General features: G+C 39.2%; 1 protein-coding gene across 2 annotated transcripts in view; it reads right to left on the bottom strand.

The window, feature by feature from the left end:
• Positions 1-23,262, bottom strand: part of LOC134753823 (cold shock domain-containing protein E1) — a 52,993-nt gene that overhangs the window by 9,852 nt on the left and 19,879 nt on the right. For both annotated transcript variants that reach the window (XM_063689765.1, XM_063689766.1), the window contains 7 exons: positions 10,940-11,125; positions 10,000-10,151; positions 9,281-9,464; positions 6,789-6,980; positions 4,769-4,894; positions 4,127-4,320; positions 1,224-1,441 (listed from right to left, as the gene is read on the bottom strand). In XM_063689765.1, coding sequence (XP_063545835.1) covers positions 1,224-1,441; positions 4,127-4,320; positions 4,769-4,894; positions 6,789-6,980; positions 9,281-9,464; positions 10,000-10,151; positions 10,940-11,125 — 1,252 coding nt within the window. The remainder of the gene's footprint in view (positions 1-1,223; positions 1,442-4,126; positions 4,321-4,768; positions 4,895-6,788; positions 6,981-9,280; positions 9,465-9,999; positions 10,152-10,939; positions 11,126-23,262) is intronic.

Below are 23,262 nucleotides of genomic sequence, written 5' to 3'. Positions count from 1 at the left end.
CAAATCCATCGACAAGAGCAAAGCTCTTAAGTTATGATGATGATAATGATTATGATTAGGGTGAAAACTCGCAGGTGTTTGTACAATTGACCACTGTATGCCATATCATACCATAAGTGTTACACATACGCAGAACGAGTGAACGTCCATCTCTTCTGCTGATCGCAACGCAAAGATGCGAAGCTAAAGCTGGTAAACAACAAACCATTTAGATTTAAAAACCGTCTACCCTAAGTTTTTACCGACTTGGCACTCTTGGCAGTAACAATTTATGGGCTCGCCATACTTGACGTAAAATTTGGCCCGGCGCCCGACTTACCTTAATCGTAATTCTAGCCTGTTAGTATGCTCGTATAGATTCGCCCCCTTATTATTTAAACTGAGAAAACTTGTATTAAATGGGTCGACCCATCTATTTCTTGTTGTTACTCTGTCCCATCAGCCAGGGGACAATATTAGCAGTTTGTTAGAAGAACGGGTGTACTACGTTCTACTAACATGCTTAATAGATGGCCCATCATGAAAAGGGCTGATAGGTACCAGAAAATTTCATTGTTTGTTAATTTAAATACCATAAAACCCAGATTAAGAGTGACCCAGGAGAACGTAACCATGGCAACGAGTGTCAAAAAAGTCGACACACCCAAATTGTATTTTTCTAACAAACACAAAAATCAAAATGTCGGATGATCAACAGCTTGTTGGCTTTGAACAAAGATAGATATAACTCCGTAATAGATGGATACAGTCTAAGGAAAAAACGTGCCTCGAAAATCACGAAAATTTGATTCTCGATCAGATGGCGCCACTAGTTTTGGCCTACACTCGTATAGAGGGCGTTGACTGTTTCGTTTGTTATTTATAATTTTAACGCATACCAGTAAAAGAACATGGGTCAAAATCATACAAAAATAATTAATGCAAATAAAAAAATCATTTATCCATATTTAAATACATTTTATCGTATTTTTATAAATATTTATTTTTAGTTTTAAAGTGTGTCGACAGATGGCAGTGAATTTACTGGGGTTACAAAATTTACTATGACAGTACCGCTCTAGTATAAGTTACTCTATGGCTTTGAATAACGCCATAGATATAGTTGGTCAAACCAAACTCTCAGTAAATAAGAACAAAAAAAACTATACTCATCTTTATCTTTCGGGTGCTAGTACTAGTGTAAGACAAATTTTCTCTATGTTTGACAAACTATAGGTACATACCGCAATATTTAGGCTGATCCGGGTTAAGCGCCCGCAGCGTGCGGGTGACGGTGCCGTTGAGCGCGGGCTCGAGCGGCTTGGCGAGCGGCACGGTGCCGCGCGGCAGCACGCGCACGAACTCTGCGCTGGCGCACCCGCCGCCCGAGCCGCCCGCGCGCCCCACCCCGTACTCCACCTCCGTGCCTAGCTCCAGGTTGTCCGGGTTGCCCTCCAGGTTGCTGTTCATATATTATATTGTTTATGTTGATATACGACATATACGGCAAAAGGAGCAGAGGAAGGAGAAAGCTAACCTGGATAGACAACATTAAAAGCTGGTCCAATATTAATGACACTGCCAGTTTGTCTAGACTGGCACAGGATAGAACCAAGTTCCGTAAGATGGTCGCCGACATCCGCTGAGGATATGGCACAGCAAGAAGAAGAAGATATACGAAAATGTATAGTATTGTGCAATAGGGAATATTACGCGAAACTATGCGTAGAGGGCGCCACTACCACAATCTAAGGGTCTATCGCGAAACAAGAAAATCGAAATTTCGTCATCTCATCTAACATCTATGTCGCATATTCGAGCGATAAAGAGGCAGATAGCGAAATTTCGGATTCGCTTTCCGGGTAGGTCCTCTGTAAACAAACCGCCTTGATGCATCAATGTCATATTTTATTATCTCTGAAAACTTGTCAAAAAACTGTTAAAGGTACAGTATGTATAAGTTACTCTATGGTTTACTAAACGGGCTAGTACTGCACTCTGGTGGCAGAAGATTGCATTAATACCCCCTATTATCGCAATCACACTAATGCGAATACGCACGCCACTAGGTGTGTGCTCGAGTCAGCGCTATGCACGTACACAGGCGATGTCCCGGTCACACACCAGAGCACCGTGCAGATCCGCATTTAATGTAGAGACCGCCTTACCAGCTGATTCTAGTAGTTATATATGAGAAAATGGTTCACATCACAACACAATAACAGTGCGCTTCGCTAAGTTGAGAATAAAAATTAAATAAAAAAAACCGGCCAAGTGCGAGTCGGACTCATGCACGAAGGGTTCCGTACCATTACGGACAAACATGTTTGTTGTATAGGAGCCCCATTTAAATATTTATATTATTCTGTTCGTAGTATTTGTTGTTATAGCGGCAACAGAAATAAATCATCTGTGAGTATTTCAACTGTCTAGCTATCACGGTTCATGAGATACAGCCTGGTGACAGACAGACAGACAGACAGACGGACGGACAGACGGACAGCGGAGTCTTAGTAATAGGGTCCCGTTTTTACCCTTTATAGGAGCCCCATTTAAATATTTATATTATTCTGTTCGTAGTATTTGTTGTTATAGCGGCAACAGAAATAAATCATCTGTGAGTATTTCAACTGTCTAGCTATCACGGTTCATGAGATACAGCCTGGTGACAGACAGACAGACAGACAGACAGACGGACGGACAGACGGACAGCGGAGTCTTAGTAATAGGGTCCCGTTTTTACCCTTTGGGTACGGAACCCTAAAAATATGTATTCGCCAAAAGCACGTAAGACTAGCAGCAAGCAGAATGCGAATATTTTGCAAAACTAGATCTTAAATTGGTCAATCAATCGCATAAAATAAAGCGAGGCAATGCACAAAAGCAATGCAATACTATACAATCGAACTAAAGGATCGTCTAATCTTGTAGCTGTTAGCAAAAAGATATATTTGATAAATAATACTGTCTGTTTTAAATTTCACAGTGCATTATTTCGCTGTAATGCTTTGATTTTGTTTGCATCAATAAAATAAAAAATAAAAATAAAGATATAACTGGGTCACTCGTTACCCGTGTTAATTAATAATACACTTTCGCTATAAAATCTAGTATAAAAAGGCACATTTACACAACTAGCAAAACTGTGTTAAGTATATTGACACGTTCTTGAGAAAGTTTCACGTCATTATTCAATTCGCAATAAACAAAAAGGGGATTATTGCGACAAATTTAAATTTATTTCGAATATTATAATTATAAATTACTAGTATTCATTGTATTTAAACTGACAAATACGACAGTTTAAACAAAATCTTAAATTTTTAGAACAAACACTCAAAAACCACGGACATCTGCCGTGTCTCGATTTGTAACATATGAGAGAAAGAAGAGATAATTCAGAGTTCGCTACATGCATTAAACGTTAACTGAACAAAATAGGACATGAATCTTAATATGTATCAGTACAGTAGTCCACAAACAATAAACCGTTACCCCAGTGTCAAATTGTACTGGTAACCATGGTACCTTCAAGTTTAACCGGTTAACCCCGGGTTAGTGAATGGTGCAAGTGGCCCTTATAAATATTAGATCAGTCAAACCAACTTTTGTGTCTCTTTGACACTCATATTTCTATTGAGGTTGGCTCTCTTCAAGATTGCCGACCCCTGGTGTTAGGGAACCTATTGGCAAAGATAGATATAACTCCGTAATAGATGGATACAGTCTAAGGAAAAAACGTGCCTCGAAAATCAAGAAAATTTGATTCTCGTTCAGAGGGCGCTACTAGCTTTGGCCTACTGTCGTATAGATGGCGTTGACGGTTTCGTTTGTTATTTAACAATTTTAACGCATATCAGTGAAAGAACATGGGTCAAAATCATAAAAATAATTAATGCAAATTAAAAAAAATCATTTATCCATATTTAAATACATTTTATCGTATTTTTAACCGACTTCAATTTCATAGAAGGAGGAGGTTCTGTATTCGGTTGTGGCTATTTTTTTTTATAAATATTTATTTTTAGTTTTAAAGTGTGACAGATGGCAGTGAATTTACTGGGGTTACAAAATTTACTATGACAGTACCGCTCTAGTATAAGTTACTTTATGCTATTGGTGTAGCTAATAATGAAGTGAACGGTACCTGAAGTGGAAGAACACCTCCTTGCTGTGGTCGGAGGTCTCGATGAAGCCGAAGCCGTCCTTGAGCGCGGCGATGAAGCCGTGCAGCACGCCCCGCGACGAGGCGCTGCCGTTGCTGGCGCCGCTGGCGCCGCCGTTCGTGAGGCTGTGTTGGATCGTCACTGACATCGCTACCAGCTCCTTGGTTCTCTTCACCTGGGGCAAGCAGTACATTAGTACAATCATCAGTAGACATACCAAAAGAGTGAATATAAGCTAAGCTAACCGGGATTGATAAAGTCAATTCACGCAATCAGTTATACGAGGGTGGCCGTGGTGCTCGAAAATATCTGAAGATGCACTATATCGCCTTGATAATACAGGCATGTTCTGCGCATATGAGAGCACATTGAGCAAAAGTGCATACACTATTTATGAATGGGATGCACTCGATGTACATCACGTTAAGCACGCGTAGAGCGTAGTGTCACGTACGAGTAAAACTAACCACCTCATTCTAACATTAACTGTAAACGTATCGTTCATGTTGAAATCTGAAGGCGGTCTCAATATTCACGAAAAATACGGACCAGGACCAAAGGACATCAACCCTTCTTCAATGACAGCGAACATATATAGGTTATGAGAGATAATGGGTAAGTACCTGATAAATATCGAAGATGACCTTATCGCCAACTCGAGGCAGCATCTTGGAGTCGCACTTCTTGGCCATGTAGGTAAGATTCTTCTTAGCTCCGTTGATTTGACAACTGATAACGCCATTATATTCCTGGACAAATAAATACACACATCATTATACTCGATATTAACGTCTACGTACAGGTGTTTTCTAGAATTCAGTTTACTTTAAGGCTGTATTCCTTAGGTTAAATAAAGCTAATCTATTTACCAGATAATAAATTGACATGTACAGCTTTTGTCGTTCCATGCGCAAGTTAATGGAAACTTAGTCCTTTATACATTGCACCATATGAAAGTTACGGAAAAAAATATGAAAGGCAACTGACTGCTGGGAATCCCGAACAAAGTCAGACACCTACAATACCGTTATTTTAGTACACAACTAAAGGCTATAAATAAATAATAATAAATAATAAATATTATAGGCCATTCTTACACAGATTGACTAAGTCCCACGGTAAGCCCAAGGAGGCTTGTGTTATGGGCACTGAGACAACGATATATATAATATATAAATACTTAAATACATAGAAAACACCCATGACTCAGGAACAAATATCACACAAATAAATGCCCTTACCGGGATTCGAACCCAGGAAAAGCGGCTTCACAGGCGGGGTCACTACCCACTAGGCCAGACCGGTCGTCAAATAAATATCTTATTTTTCTAATTAAGTAAGTAAAATAAAACTATGAAAACGGATTATATCGCGTATATTGAATTTATAATACATCCCGACGTTTCGAACCCTTTACAGCGTTCGTGGTCAACGGGTGACTGAGGAAAAATTACAAAGTGCAAAAATACCCACATACTAAAATAATGAACAATCATAGCTGATGACTATAATACATGCAAAATCGGTTCATACGGCTAGTTATACACTACAATTATTTTCAAGTAAAGATAAAAACTACGCCGGCTCCAACCCTACACCACGGACCCGAGAAGATTTAATTCCCTCCTAAATTGTAGGAGGGTATCCTAATATGGGACCGGCAACAAACTCGGCGGGACACATCTTTTCAAAACATATTATACTCAGAATAATCCGTTTTCATAGTTTTATTTCATGAGTAACTATCGCGGTAACCGAAGACAATATTAAGTAAGTAAAATTAAGTAAGCACAGGAGCGCCGCAACAGTATCTCGCGCGCGAGATAGACTACTCATCTTTTTCTAACTGTATTAATTAGATAGTTTTGGCACAGATTATATAATAATTCTTACGAACAGATACTTATCTCTCAAAGAAAACGCAAATACCTACCGTTATGATACCTACACAAAAAGACAATGACGTGACCTTCAACGCGCCGCTCCCCGCACCGCGCGCCGACACAACGCTAGGGTTGCCGACGCTTCTTTCAAATACTTAGGTATCTTAAGTAGATATCTAACTATAAATGTGTCATAAAAAACATTACCTACATCTTTAAAACAATTTAACAGTACCTACGTAGCTTGTAACTATCGTAAAAGTAATAACAGTAGGTGTAAGTACCTATATTGAGAATGTCTACTTACTTTTCCTCATTTGCCGGAAGAGTAAAGACGATAATTTATTATTTGTTTTGGTATTCCTGCATCCACTCACACTACAAGCTGACCTATTTTTTCGTTGCGAAGACATTTCTTTCGTATGACCTCTGGCGTATTCGAGCGCGCGGTGACGTGCGTGCGTTAGCGCGTGTGGCAACCAACTGGCTTGGTACCGTGAAGCTGAAGGGGACGCGATTCGTAGGTATAAATCCGAGCTCGCGCGGAGAGTTCCATTGGCCTGGTTTTGGGTAGTTATCTCACGGGCGAGACACTGTCACGGCGCTTCTGCGCTAAGCCATCAGGGTGTACGCCTGTGGGCACACGACGTAACGCTATGCTATCTCACCATTTGGGAATCGCTCGCGAACTGCAATCGCAATACACCTTAGCAACTTGTTGTGTTTTGAAGATACCAAATTAGCAATAATGTCAACTCACTGGAGGCGGGTTCCTAGTAGGACTGGAGTTGGAGCTGTAGAGCTGAGCCTCTTTAGTGACGACGCCGCGCCCTCCCCGCTCGACCAGGGTCTCGAAGAGCACGGAGCCGGGCGGAAGGTGCTTGATGCGGATGGCGCTCTGGCGGGTGTTCATGTTTGAGAACGACGTCACTGGGTCCACGGTGAATTCCACCTAGGGAAGGCGTAAAGGGGTTAAACAAATACCATGTTATAATATAAAAATAATAATATAATATTTATTTCAAGCACATGCCCATATCACAATTTTACAATATCACAATAAAATATTATGTTAAAATAAAAAGTATACAATCCCGAAAATCCGGAATCGTCATCGTAATTCTGAAAAGTTTTTTGAAAAACCATCAACTTTTGGGTTATTTAGACTCAGAATCAAGAGTACTATTGAATGAGACAAAGAAAAAGTGTTCCCAGTTTTTCATTCAAATTTTGGGTGTCAGTTTTGTAACGGTCCATACAAAATGTATGTTAAAATGCGTTACAAAACTGACATATTTTTTTAATTTAAATCGATAGTCCTCGTGATTCAGAATAGAAATAACCCAAAAGTTGATGGATTTTCAAAAAAAAGTAAATGGTACACTTTTAAGTGAAAATGCCCACAAACATGTTTTAAATTTAGAAATCTCCATTCTTCTTTTACTCGTATGTGTAATCTCATTCATTCATCGTAAGTTCCATTCGCTTCTCTCTAAATTGCAAAATCATATAGTTATAGCGTAATAATTTTAAGGAATTTTCAAATTTAGCTTAAAAGATTTGTACCAAACAAATGCGAGGTCTGTGTGCAAGTTTGGTAAAATTCTAATTCGGGATAGCATTGTTACTAATTATAAATCATAGACTTTGGTGGATCTTTACCGAAATATTTAATGTTAAAATTGTTTCCCTTGAAGTTACAAATGCACTGCCTAATTCTATATTGGGAGTATTGGGTGATTACCGCGTGATTGTCGCTTGTACACGGTTCATAAATATGTATACGTTTCTTCACCTTAGGCTTAGAACGCACTGCGATTTATTTGTTACGGTTTCAGAACCGCAAAAACTGTAACGTACGGCAAGCTTCATAAGCGCATGCACTTGCAAGACTGAAATCGCAAGAAATTAGACTGAAACTGCAAGAAATTAATCGCAGTGCGTTCAAAGCCTTAGTCCACAGCAATTGGGTGATTTTTTTTAAATAGTATTTATGAGATCGACTGTAAACAAGTAACTGCCAATATTTTTTTTATAACACTTTTATTGCTGACTGTACTTTTTCTCATTTGCATGTCTATCGAGTACTTCTTGAGACCTTTCTAATGAGACTAAACTTGATGTGTTTGTGTTTTTCCATCTAGGAGTTCCTTTGGCTACCTACCGACTGCATCATCAAAACACCTCCATGTTAGCATGTTATTGTATTTTCACCGGAATTACGATAGTACTCCAAATTTCAACTGAATCAGATACCGGGAAGTGGTTTAAATTTTAGTTACAAGATTTGAGGCCCTATATATATATATATATATATATATATATATATATATATATATATATATGCAGTGAAGCTAAATAAAAATGTGTAAAAACGCCGTGAGCTCCGGGACCCTACGCACCCTCCTCCTCAAATTTCGCCGACGATTGGTTGCATCAGCTTTAAATAACCCGCGACAAGGGAGCTAAATTGCTAAATTAGCTTCGATGCAGATACTAAATAGGATGGAAGGCGTGACCGTGCCGAGTTATTTGGTTTGACACTGCAGTGTGATATTTTACAGTACCATTGCATCTATAACAACCAATTGGCCAACCAATATGTTAGCCATGTTTCCCTACTTCATCTTTATTCATCCCTAAAAACTCTATACTGCCCCATTTTCACCATCTTCAGATATTTTAAGAACACTTACCAAGGATTTAAATACAATTTTATAAATAAGTTCAAGAAAAACCGGACAAGTGCGAGTCGAACACGCCCACTGAGGGTACCGTACTTTTTAGTATTTGTTGTTATAGCGGCAACAGAAATACATCATCTGTGAAAATTTCAACTATCTAGCTATCACGGTTCATGAGATACAGCCTGGTGACAGACAGACAGACGGACAGTGGAGTCTTAGTAATAGGGTCCCGCTTTTACCCTTTGGGTACGGAACCTTAAAAAGGATTTATTTTATAACAAGAACATAATTGAAACTTAATTCTTGCTAGAAACAGGATATTTTTATGTACAGATCTACAGTTTTATTGCAGTCTTTTTTGTCTTTTGAATGATTCACGGTTTGTTTTTTTAATGTTTAGTTTTATATCTACGTTCGTGATTTTTTTTCTATCGAGCGAAAGTTGTATATTCAGGTTTCGAATCGATAAAGTTACTACAGCAAGGCCTGATTGCTATTCAGGCTGAACCCACTGCAACTTAATGAAAACGTTTAAGTAGTTACATTTCGCAAAAGCATGACGTACCTCGTCACCGACGCTGAGTATATACTTGTTGGCGTTGTTAGGGTCCTTGGGCTCCTTGGGGTTCTCGGCCATGAGGCCGAAGCGCAGCACCTCCGCAAAGTGGAAGAACATGGTCTGCTCGCGCTCCACGCAGCGGAGGAAACCGAAACCTTCCCGGAGAGAGCACACCACGCCTTGCTCCCGCCTGTACACATTTCAATTTTTAAATTGTTGTCATACAAGGTGTTTTTAACGTCAGGCTTTAAGTTGTAAACTAAATAATATCGTCAGGTGGCAACCAAAATTCACTAATTACTACCAGAACTTCAGAGCCATGAACCGTAGAAGTTCAAAACAAGGTTGATTTATGTTTAATTATTTCTAATGAGTGAGTTTTGGTTGTCATCTGACGATATGCATATAGGTAAGTTAAATTATGAGACCAACTCAGAAAATAAGAAAAAAAACAGTTGTTCCCAAAACAAAATGATCTTGATTTAATCAACCTAAAAAGTACGATATGTAGCGAACTGTGGCAAAATGTTAAATAAACACTTGTAGCAGGGACTAGTAAATATTCAAAACGAACAACCTCCATACGACACCGCATTCCTCGCGTGACTTTTTACTACTTTTCCATTTTAGCTAACGTACATAACGTATATAATCTGGCATCTACTGTTTTTATGACTTCAAAACGTAAAATCAGACTTTCGTGGAGCTACAAAGCTCCAATTTACCTCTCTCCAGAAACGTTGAAGGATTCATCTAACAAGGAGATATTCGTGGCGCGTTTGAGTTGGTCCCTGCGGTCCGTGGCCACTTGGAACTGCACCCAGTCGCCATGCTTCAGCGTGAACTCGCCGCACTGATCCTTATCGCCGAACGGCACCTGAAAATACCAATTTTATATAAGCGTAATCACTCCAGCCGGATAAATTGGTAGACAAATTGGACACCGATTTAAGCTTGAAAGCGGAGCGAAAAATTTGTGCTTCGCTCGCTTTCGTAGCCGAATCTATAGCTGGGCTAGAGCTCATGTGTGAGGGCGTTATGTTGCAATTATTCTATTTATTCTATATATTAAACTTACTCAAACTTGCGTTCTATGTACCCGAAAAAATTTAGTTATAAACATGATCTCTCAAAATGGTGTAAATATTATTCAAATCGCATGAGTAGAGCTGAAGCAGCTAACAATTTTCGGGCCAGCCCTCGTAATTATTAAGTGCGTCTTTTCGTCGTTGCGCTTGTAAGTTTGTGCGGGTGTGGGAATAGCAAAATTCAAATCCGTTTATGATAAATACTACCAACAACACTTCGTTACGAAGCATAATATGTAAGATAACACCTCTAATTTGCCACTCAACAACGCTCAAAGTTTTGTAACTGAACTGAAGGTAAAGTTTTGTAAGAACTGCGGCACAAGTCGTGCCCTTACACCTACGACGTTCACGCATATTTCGTGCGTGCGTAAAAATAGTAAGTAACAAGTATTGTAATTTATTCTTGTATAAAATGGCGTGGGATGAGACTGATAATATTTCATGCCCGCCACGTCATGGGCGTGTTTTTTTAATAAAACCTGCCCGTTCACGCCCGCGGACGGGAGCCACGAACACAGAGCGGCTTGGCTTCGCTATATACCCTCCTCTAGTCCCACCAGTAGACACTACTGACCTCGACCTCGGAGTGGTCCGCGGCGCGGTACCGGATGCGGCCGGGGAGCGGGTCGTTCTGCGGCGCGCGCGCGGCGCCCTTTTCCAGCGGCTTCAGCACCTGCCCCTTCATCATCTCGGGGCTCACGTCCTCGAACACGACGGAGCCGCTTGGCAGCTTCGTTATGTTGCAGGCTACTTCCTTTCCCTGGATGGACAACAACGACGTTATTTATTTTGTTCATTTTAATTTAGACAGAGATAGATAGTATCGATACGATACGATACGATCGTTTATTGATAAAAAAATATTTTTACATGTCATTATGTCTTAAAATCTATTGCAATAGGCTTGATGACAAACAAATTTTCTTTAATGGTATCAATCGATCAGGTTTATTTTTAGGAACAAATGTCTATATGGGACCCATTGCATTAAAGCAATACAAAAGTCAGAATGTCAAAGTCCGACAGTCGTACTTCACTCGCGAAACGCTCCTAACAAAACGATGAGTGAACGTGACGTGAAGGTCACTGAGAGCCCAACTTGAACGTATGGGAAATAAAATAAATAAAATTGCGTTTTTGTCTGTGAAATATTGCGTTTATGCATATAGTTGCGGTACAATCTTTTTTTGGATAAAATGTAAGGAATCGAATGGTACCCTTACTTTATTCCTTTTTGGACGTTGAAAAAAACTTTAAATTTTGAAACTTTTAGATCCTGTATTTTTTATCATTTCCATATATTATTTAATATCCACATTATTGCGATAATGTGGATATTAAATAAGCTTGACTTCGGGACGTTACGGGTCTTCGGGCCTACGCGGATCTCGGCCCTCGGGCTTAGAAATAGCTATCTACAACACGTTTCACGTAAACCATTGCGGCTATGTCCTTTAAACAGCCTAACCGCATTTTTGTTATTAAATCCGATTTCTGGTTTTCCTGTCATCTTTAGGTAGATAACTATTTTATGTATTTTTTAAAATTTTAGACCTAGTAGTTTCGGAGATAAAGGGGGGGGGGGGTATTTTTTTTGCCTATTTTCTTAGATAGCTTAGCAAAGCATATTATCCAAAAAAATATTGTCAATAAAGACGCAAAAGGCAATACTTTAGTAAAATAAATGGCTTACTTAAGTCGCCCTATAGTGTTGAAATTTTAATGCTCTTAAACGGCGCAGGCGGTCGATTCCGAATGCATATGAAATAGAATGATTAACTGTGCCTTACCTTATGGCTTCGACTCGTTAACAGTTTCCCAACTCAAAGAATACCTACTCCAACTTGGACCAATTCAATTCGGTGTCAAAGTAGGTATATTACAAACAGGATGGGTAGGGTGACAGGTGTCATCTCCATATAATGTATAAACTAAAAACACCATCTCGCAAAATCATATTGAGATGACACCACACTACCCATCGAGTTTGAAAAATACTCTAACTTTAAAAATGGAATTGCAATTGCATTGCAACCAAACTCTCTTCAATTAGTAATTTTGAAACATACTACTACAGTTACCGACTACCTACAACCGACTGGATCGTAGATCGTATTGGATCAGCACCAGCAGTCGATCGATGTGAATGTGTCGTCACGTTGTCAATGTGTTAGATCGTATTGGATCAGCAACAGCAGTCGATCGATGTGAATGTATCGTGACGTAGTGAATGTGTTAGATCATATTGGATCAGCACCAGCAGTCGATCCATGTGAATGTGTCGTGACGTTGTGAATGTGTTTGATCGTATTGGATCAGCACCAGCAGTCGATCGATGTGAATGTGTCGTGACGTTGTGGATGTGTTAGATCGTATTGGATCAGCACCAGCAGTCGATCGATGTGTATGTGTCGTGACGTTGTGAATGTGTTAGATCGTATTGGATCAGCACCAGCAGTCGATCGATGTGAATGTGTCGTGACGTTGTGAATGTGTTAGATCGTATTGGATCAGCACCAGCAGTCGATCGATGTGAATGTGTCGTGACGTTGTGGATGTGTTAGATCGTATTGGATCAGCACTAGCAGTCGATCGATGTGTATGTGTCGTGACGTTGTGAATGTGTTAGATCGTATTGGATCAGCACCAGCAGTCGATCGATGTGAATGTGTCGTGACGTTGTGGATGTGTTAGATCGTATTGGATCAGCACCAGCAGTCGATCGATGTGTATGTGTCGTGACGTTGTGGATGTGTTAGATCGTATTGGATCAGCACCAGCATTCGATCGATGTGAATGTGTCGTCACGTTGTGAATGTGTTAGATCGTATTGGATCAGCACCAGCAGTCGATCGATGTGAATGTGTTAGGTCGTATTGGATCAGCACAGCACCATACCAGCAGTCGATCGATGTGAATGTGTCGCCACGTTGTCAATGTATTTGCCAATGTTTGTAAGAAAGATAATTGCCTATCACAACAAATTAAATTTAAGTAAGTCGAGGCAATTTAGACAACCTTTTATTTAACATAAAAATAACAATTAAGGTAGCACGATCATTTACAATATAAAGTCAAGTCAAGTATTCCACAGAGAGGAACACGCCTGTATATGCGTGCTTTCTCGACCTGTCTAAAGCCTTTGACATGGTGTCATATGGTGTCCTGTGGGATAAACTAGCTTCGAGCAGGGTCCCGCGTGAAATAATAGATATTTTTAAATATTGGTATGGTTGGAGAGCCGGCAGTAAAGTTTCGAACCAACGTGATACCGCGATGAGATGCACAATGGTTTCCCATAAAACTGATGCTAAGTCCGAATTTGATAGTCTGCCACGGCGGAACTAGCCGAAAGTACAAAAAAAATAGCCACTTCCGGTGCGAAAAAGGGGGGGTCATTTAACCCATCTGATACTGCAATAAAAGCTATGGCATCAGTTAGAAATTTACTGGTAGATACAGAAAAGCGAAATCTGCCAGTATGATTCCTGCCGGAAGTGCTTGGCATACGCTCTCAAAGGTGACCATCAGGACCCCTAAATTAACCCATCTGATACCAGCATGAAACCAATTCCAGTCGGTAGATATGAACCTTCTCTTCAGGAATATATAAGTCTGCCAGGGCGCTTTCAGCCGAAACACCTTGACATACGAGATTATGTGGCGCAACATCCGCGGTACCCGTATAACCCGTATTTTGGAATTGTACATATTACGGACGTTTCAAATACTGCAGGCTTATTAATTTATTACTCTATGCTTATATTTGTATATTATTACGTTATTAATAACACATATTTATAATAAATTAAGTTAAAATAAATTAAATAATGTGATTAATATGATTAATAGTCATTGAATTAGCTATACGAATCGTTTGTCTTTGTCTGTCATTTTGACTTATGTATTTGTAAGAAAAGGATAAAACATAATTTAACTAATTCAGGCTCGTAAAGTTTTACGAATAAGGGGGTATTAGTATTCATAGCTAAATCAGGCTTGTAATGCGACATAAAATGATTTTTGGTGGTTTCTTTTACGCTTGAGGCGTTTTTTCACCTATTTGGTGTATCTAATCACTATCTTATGTAGGGGAGAGAGGGGCAAGACGAGACGGGGTAGCGGCTTTATATGGCGACACGACTGACCAACCATCAGAATCCCGTTAACGCATGACGATGCGTCGCCATCATAGCAATCAGTTCGCACAGTGACCGGCTAGACAAATGGTGTCGTTAATTATTTATTTGCAAAAAAACTGTTTTTGCCATATTCCTTGTTATTTTTAGGGTTCCGTACCCAAAGGGTAAAAACGGGACCCTATAACTAAGACTCCGCTTTCTGTCTGTCTGTCTGTCCGTCTGTCACCAGGCTGTATCTCATCAACCGTGATAGCTAGACAGATGAAATTTTCACAGATGATGTATTTCTGTTGCCGTTATAACAAACTATAACTAACTGTATTCATTACCTGTAATGCACAATTGATGAATAAATGATTCTAAATAATTCTAAAAACATAATAAAATAAATATTTAAGTGGGGTTCCCATACAACAAACGTGACTTTTTTGCCGTTTTTTGCGTAATGGTATTATGGTACGTGCGCGAGTCCGACTGGCACTTGGCCGGTTTTTGTGTTTATTTGGTTTGCGTTTGTTTCCTTATTATCACCAGCACATATATACTATTAATTTATTCCTGTGGCCCAGCAATTACGCCAACAGCTAAGGACTTGTTTGGTTTCAAGTACGGTTTTTTTTAACAAAAAACTTTCGCATTTCATTAGGCACATGGGGCAAGATGGGGTACATCTTGACGGTCGTAGTTTTAAAGTGATAAACTGATGAAGAATTGCGGATTTGAATTTATTTATTCTTCTCTTGTAGAACGGTGAAAAAGTATAAAAGAAAGTCAAATAGAGGAGAGTGGTTAGAGGCCAAGAAAAAAGCGGTGGATGCTGTTATAAAGGGAAGATGGGGTACATGTTAGCTGTAAACACATTTTCTGTCCCTCAGACGACTTAAGAAATAAAAGTAAAACAGTTCGTGAGAAGTTATCAGTCCATCGGGACCCAATAGCCAAAAATTGAAGTTTTGTTTAGGCCCTAAATATAATATTTCTATGAATCATTCTTATCTTGTCCCGTAGGGGTTCCCCATCTTACCATACCTAGGGGCAAGATGGTGAGAAGGCACTTTCGGCCATTTTAATTTATTTTTAATTTAATTATCTAACAAGAGAGTTCCTAGTAAGTGTTGATTATGAAAGACTGATTACCAAAGATAAAATTAAAAATGACATAAAAAGAATAGCATTTTCAGTTTTATTGGACTTGAAACATTAAGTATCCCGTCATGCCCACCTCTCCCGTACATTTCTTGACGTTGACGCAAAAATGACGTAGTTTAACATTCAGGGTGTTGTTTTATAATACTACAAATTGAGATAACTAATTTATTGACGACCGGTCTGGCCTACTTACTGCCTGCAAAGTCGACTGTCTTGGGTTCGAATTCCGATAAGGGCATATATTTGTGTGATGAACTTTTCACTTCCATAAAGGGCTATACTCCAGATGTACACCTTAATCAGTAGCTTCTTGCTTTTACATGATAAACGGGATTTCAATAATTGTTTCTTGTGGTTGAAAGCTTTTTTGCCATATATCAATCCTTGCAACGATGTCCGGTGTGCACCTGGAATCCCTGGTAATTAAGCTACCTAAATATTTAAAACTTTCAACCTGCTGAATTGGGATGTTGTTGAGAACTATTGGAGGATGATTAGTTTTGCATTTTGAAGTTGTAAGGGTCTTAGTTTTCTTTATGTTTATCTTTAAGCCTAATTAGTTAAATACTGTGTCCATTGTTAACATTAGTAGTAGTAGTAGTAGTAAAACTCTTTATTGTACAAAAACAAACATATAAAACAAGAGAAAAACGCATCATTTGTACAAAGGCGAACTTATCCCTTTCAGGGATCTCTTCCAGTTAACCTATGAGCAATTGAGGGAGAATTGGAGAACGGTAGACATCAAAGCTGTACTAAACGGCATAAAAGAAAATATTTAGTTTCCTGAAAGACAGGTAAACCTATAACCTACAGTAGACATTAGATGTTCTAGTTGAGCTGAAGTTTCTGCAAACGCCGCGATGTCGTCTGCAAATCGTATAAAATGTATTTTCTCCCCATTTAATTTTACCCCTCCCTTGTCTATTTCAAATGTAAATTGGAAACGGGACTTAATCGCGTATTTAAGTTTTAAGATTTACCTCCGACGTATCGAGTACGGCGTTGTCCCCGTAGTCTCGAAGAATAATGTGTAAAAATCGTGAAAGTGAGATATATACATATATGTATATGTTTTCTTCAATTAGGCTTAACTAGTTAATAAATTCGATGTCTATGACAACTAAAACTAAATAATTCTATTCACCCCTTTCTTTCTTTTCTTATGTATATCGATCGACCCCGTTTTAAGGATGGTTATCGAGAAAATTGCTGGTTTTCTTTGATTTTCTCTGAATTAGGCGAGTAAAAATTGATTTCACAAGTGCACAATTGAAAAACTAACAAGGGACTCAAATAAAAAACCGGCCAAGTGCGAGTCGGACTCGCGCACGAAGGGTTCCGTACCATTACGGAAAAAAACAGTAAAAAAATCACTTTTGTTGTATGGGAGCCCCATTTAAATATTTATATTATTCTGTTTTTAATATACAACAGGCAACAGAAATACATCATCTGTGAAAATTTCAACTGTCTAGCTATCACGGTTCATGAGAGATACAGCCTGGTGACCGACGGACAAACGGACAGACGGACGGACAGACGGACAAACGGACAGACGGACAGCGGAGTCTTAGTAATAGGGTCCCGTTTTTACCCTTTGGGTACGGAACCCTAAAAATGATGTAAAATGTTCATATTTGGATTATTGGTAAAAAACGTCCTTGACGTTGAAAATCCTGTCTTTTCACACCCGTTTACAATAAGTATGTAATAATAATAATTTTGTAAATAAAGAATATTGTAATTTGAAATTATTTTATTATTTATATATAAGGTGCTAACAAATTAGCTACAGAAATTTTACGAGATGGTACTTTACACTAGAACAATTAACTTTTAATAGAAATTAAGAAAATTTCATATAATTTTTATTTTATTTACCGAACAAAATAAATATACTATAATTCTATCTAAAAAAGAATCATCATGTATTTAACTGCTTGTGTGTCTTAAATGTCATTGTCAACGTGTCATTTGATTTATCAACGTGAAGTGGCCAGTTAAGTTTTATATTTAAAAGAGGTTTTAGAATCTGTTCAATGAGGTATCATTTAATTATCTCATTAACAGAGTTTTTTTACAAAGCAAATTTGTTTTCCAATTTTCTCAAAATAACATCATAAAACCTATAATGTTTCTTACTTACATATACTTCAGGAGCCGAGTACTATCAACTGTAAAGATATCGGTAGCTAATTTGTTAGCACCTTTATAAGGCAAACAAAGAAGTACAAAGCCGTAAGCAGGTATTAAATTAATGCCCAAATTATATTGTGTATATTAATAAATTTGAAATATATGTTATTAATGGCATAAAAATATACAAATATACCTAGTCGGCTCATAAGTTCTGTCATATACATAGTATCAAATAAAATCAAAAGTTTAAGTTTATTCCGTATAATTTGTACAGCGTTTGAAAGCTTATAAACTAGAGAATCTAAATGTATAACATTTATTCAAAATGACCGCCATAATTATCTACACAGGCTTGAAGTCTTCGTGGCCAGTCGTCAATGGATTCACGCACCACTTTCATGTCGATATTGGCCACTGCCGTAGCAAGAGATTTTTTCAGCGAGTCTAGATTTGCATGAGGTTTTGAGCACACCTTTTCCTCTAAATACTGCCATATTTTATAGTCTAAAGGATTAAGATCTGGGCTAGAGGAGGGCCAATCTTCATGCCATATAAAGTCGATTTTATTGGAGGCGAGCCAGGCTTGTGTAGACTTTGCCTTATGGGCTGGAGCAGAGTCCTGCTGGAAAACCCAATGCTGGTTTAGAAACATCGTATGGGATAGTGGTTTCACAATATTAGTCAACACCGTGTCTTGGTACACTTTGGCACTAGTTTTTACTCCTTTCTCACAAAAATGCATACTAGTGACGCCCGCATAAGAAACTCCCAGCCAAACCATCACAGATGAAGGGTGATGACCTCTTTGAATACGGGGAATGCTATTAGACGCTTCTTTACTATTGCGAGCGTACACTCTATCATTTTGTTTATTACAGTTTTCTTCTATGTCAAAAATTTTAGCGTCCGAAAACAGTATACAACGGTGCTTATTTTTAGCGTACTTCTTCAATAAAGCTTTAGATCTTTTAAGCCTTAAAGCTTTAAGCAGACCATTGAGAAGATGGCCAGTTTTTCGTTTATAAGCACGAAGTCTCAGGTCTTGATTAAGCACTCTTTTCACCGTGTTTTTGCTCAAACCCATCTGGAGGGCCATAACTTTTTGTTTCCTAGCGGGATTTCTGGCAATGCGTGCCCTAATTGCTTGTACAACCGCTGGAGTCCTAGCTGTACGCGGACGACCGCTTCTTTTCTTGTCATTTAAACTAGACCCCTCACTGTATCTTTCTATGGTACGATACACAAATCTTAGAGAGAATTTTAAATTTTCAAGTAGCTTAAAAATTTTAGTCGGCGAGTGACCACAACGATATAGTGCAATTATTGCGGTACGGCTATCTTTAAGCGTCCACTCCATGTTGAAGAAAACAGAAAATTGCAAAATTATACTACTCAAATATTTAATAAAGATTCGAAATTCAAATGCAGAACGGTTTTTGTTTTAGGAGTTCCAAATTTAAATTTTAAAGGCCAGTGACAGAACTTATGAGCCGACTAGGTAAGCATTAGGTAATAAATCATAAGCCTGCAATAATTAAAATGTCTGTAATCTGTACAATTCCAAAATACGGGTACCACGGATGTTGCTCACATAATCTCGTATGTCAAGGTGTTTCGGCTGAAAGCGCCCTGGCAGACTTATATATTCCTGAAGAGAAGGTTCATATCTACCGACTGGAATTGGTTTCATGCTGGTATCAGATGGGTTAATTTAGGGGTCCCGATGGTCACCTTTGAGAGCGTATGCCAAGCACTTCCGGCAGGAATCATACTGGCAGATTTCGCTTTTCTGTATCTACCAGTAAATTTCTAACTGATGCCATAGCTTTTATTGCAGTATCAGATGGGTTAAATGACCCCCCCTTTTTCGCACCGGAAGTGGCTATTTTTTTTGTACTTTCGGCTAGTTCCGCCGTGGCAGACTATCAAATTCGGACTTAGCATCAGTTTTATGGGAAACCATTGTGCATCTCATCGCGGTATCACGTTGGTTCGAAACTTTACTGCCGGCTCTTCTACCAGTACGGCAACCAGACCAATACGGTTAGATGGGGGGTAGCACAGTCGGAAGCATATAGGTTGGAATGCGGAGTGAGGCAGGGGGGCTTAACCTCACCGAAGCTTTTCAACATATATGTTAACGGACTGATAGAGGAGTTCAGCAGAATGCCGGTGGGGTGTTATGTCGATGGCGTTAGCGTGAACAACATAAGCTACGCCGCGATATGGTGCTGCTGTCCCCCTCTGTCAGTGCACTCAGGAAAATGCTGAGTGTCTGTGAGGCCTACGCCGAAACTCACGGTCTTGTATACAACTCTAAAAAGAGCGAAGTCTTAGTCTTCAGGTCAAAGAAAACGAACCCTAAGCATGTGCCTTCTATAGCTTTGAATGGTAATGATCTACGAAGGGTGTCACAGTTTAAATATCTTGGGCACTATCTGACAGAAGACCTCAAAGACGATCTCGATTTGGAGAGGGAACGAAGAGCATTAGCGGTCAGAAGCAATATGTTGGCTCGTAGGTTTGCCAGTTGTTCAAAACAAGTTAAAATCACCCTTTTTAAGGCGTTCTGCCAAGTATTTTACACGGGTAGCCTATGGGTCAGCTACACGCTGAAAGCCTATAATGCTCTCCGTATCCAGTATAATGATGCCTTCAGAATCCTGTTGAGGTTGCCACGGTTCTGTAGCGCGTCAGGAATGTTTGCCAAGGCGCGTACCGACGACGTTTATGCGATCAGGCGAAAGCGGGTCGCATCTATTCTAAATCGCATCCGACGCAGCGACAACGGGATACTGAAGGTCATCGCCGATACACCCGATAGTTCCATCCTGTGTGCATGGGTCAAAACTATTAAGTATAAAAACTTTTATAAAAATATAAAATATAAAAAGGATGAAATAAAATTTATCCTTTTTAGGGTTCCGTGTTTAAGTATATGCGTTACCAACTGATATGTTTGAAGTCGGTGCCAAGCCAAATTTTAAACCATATATTCATAGTGATTTTGGTGCAATTTGATAAAGATGCGGCTATATAAGTATGTACGTTGGATTACCTAACGCAGCGTACTACGTAGGCGAACAACACGCGAATGCGAAGCGGCGCGGCACGGCGCCTTAATTAATCCTTCGATACCTATATAGAAGTGTCCTACGTGAGCGATCTCGTTGCGAATGCGAACGCCTTGGGCCGGCCGCGCCGTACCGCGTCGCTTCGCTTCGCGTTCGCGAGTGTTCGCCTATGTAAGACGCAGCGTTACACGACGACAATAAACGAACTTTCTGTACACCTCAGAACAGAACACACGGTTGAACCTTCTTGGCGCAGTTCGTACCATGCTTGTCGGCACGTTAGTGTAAATCTAATACGTTTTGTCGTCGTATTTTTTTAAAGAGCATTTCTTACTAATTCTTAAACAGTCATAGCACGCAAGTGTGGGATTGGGACTGAGTTATTTTCTGTCGCTTATCCAGAGGACTACATTTCAAAACATAAAACAATTCAAGGAACCTTCATGCAAAATTTCAGCTAAAGCGGTTCAGTTGTTTAGCCATGAAAAGGTAGCAAAGAGGCAGACATAATTGCTTTCACGTTTATAATATTTGTACAGTTGTAATGGGATTTATAGACATCAAGCTGATTATTTTTGACTGGTATTGTTACTACTTGGAGTACTTGGCTTGGCACCGACTTCAAACATATCAGTTGGTAACGCATATACTTAAACACGGAACCCTAAAAAGGATAAATTTTATTTCATCCTTTTTGAAGTCGGTTTATCTTTTTTTTATAAAAGTTTTTATTTTTCCATTTTTAGTTTTAAGCCATTGTTAAGAGCGTGATGCATGAATGAAAAACATAATCATGTTAATCTGTAAATTCGTAAACTTTATTAAATAATCAGAATTTTCCTCGAGTCCGTCTGGGAAATCATTCCTGTCAGTAAATCCATTCTCCGCCCCGCCACTGACCCAATCCCTCAAACCCCCCGATCACTCAACCTCACAGCACATCAACCCCTGATCACTGAACCCCTCGACCCTAAACCACCAACCCATCAACCGCCATTCCCCGACCCCTAACCCCAGACCCCTTAACTCCTAACCCTAACCCCCAATCCCTTAACTCCCAACCCCTCGTCCCCGACCCATCAACTCACCTCCCCTCAACCCCCAACCTCAAACCCCCCAAACACTAATACCCTCTACCTTCACCTCTCAGTCTCTTTGGTTGTTTCCAACACTACCTACATCAAAAATCATAATACACATACGAGGGAAGTTATCAGTAGCCTTACCACGAGTTTGACATTGATATATTCGCTATCGTGTGCGTAACTTACTGTTTATGCATCTCGCTCGTACTGGCGTATTAGTGTACAAAGTAAGTTACGAAGAATATTTAGTGCCAAACTCGTGGTTAGGCTACAGTTGTACTACTTCAAATTGGTGGTTTTGGTGAGGAAATGCTTGAGTTACTTTAGAAAACACCGAAATTACCATACACGTGCCTTTCAAAATTGAGGAGTTCGCTCAATTCCTCACGGATTCCATCATCAGATCAAAACTAAAAATATTACGAAAACACCTTGGAGAGGTAACTTCTTTCAAACAGAAAAAGAATAACTCAAATCGGATCATGGGTGCCGGAGTAATCGCTGAAATCATTATCATCAAAACAATCATCATCATCAGCTCCACTTCATCAAATTGGTGGTTTTCGAGAAAAAATTATCAAGTTGCTTAAGAAAACGACCAAATCACCATACATGTGCCTTTAAAAACTGAGGAGTTCCCTCAATTCCTCATGGATCCCATCATCTGAACAGCACCAGATTAATGTGGGACCACCTTGGAGGTAGTTCCTTTCAAACAAAATAAGAATTGTTCAAGTCGGACCACGGGTCTCGGAGTAATCGCTGAACATCCTACATTAAAAAAATCATCATCACTATCTTCAAAACAATCATCATCATCAGGTCCACTTCATCAAATTGGTCGTTTTCGAGAGAAAATGCTCAAGTTGCTTATGAAAACACCCAAATCACCATACATGTGCCTTTAAAAATTGAGGAGTTCCCTCAATTCCTCAGGGATCCCATCATCAGATCAGAACCAGATTAATATGGGACCAACTTGGAAGTAGCTCCTTTCGAACAAAAAAAGAATTACTCAAATCGGACCACGGGTCTCGGAATAATCGGTGAACATACATAAAAAAAAAAAAAAAAAAAAAAAAAAAACATAGCCACAACCGAATACAGAACCTCCTCCTTCTATGAAATTGAAGTCGGTTAAAAATACATATATCGACATTTGTTATGCGTGTATCTGTTGCTCTTTTGACATGAAATCATTATTTATATGAATTTAAATTAAGAAAAAAAATGGTAAATTTTTGACATTCTAATTATTATTCTGGTCTATATTATTCTGAATCTGACATATTAATTATTATTATT

Source organism: Cydia strobilella, chromosome Z (assembly GCF_947568885.1).
Source record: "Cydia strobilella chromosome Z, ilCydStro3.1, whole genome shotgun sequence".
Taxonomy (NCBI): domain Eukaryota; kingdom Metazoa; phylum Arthropoda; class Insecta; order Lepidoptera; family Tortricidae; genus Cydia; species Cydia strobilella.
Note: the sequence above shows the minus strand (reverse complement) of the source record. Positions and strands in the feature narration are given on the sequence as shown.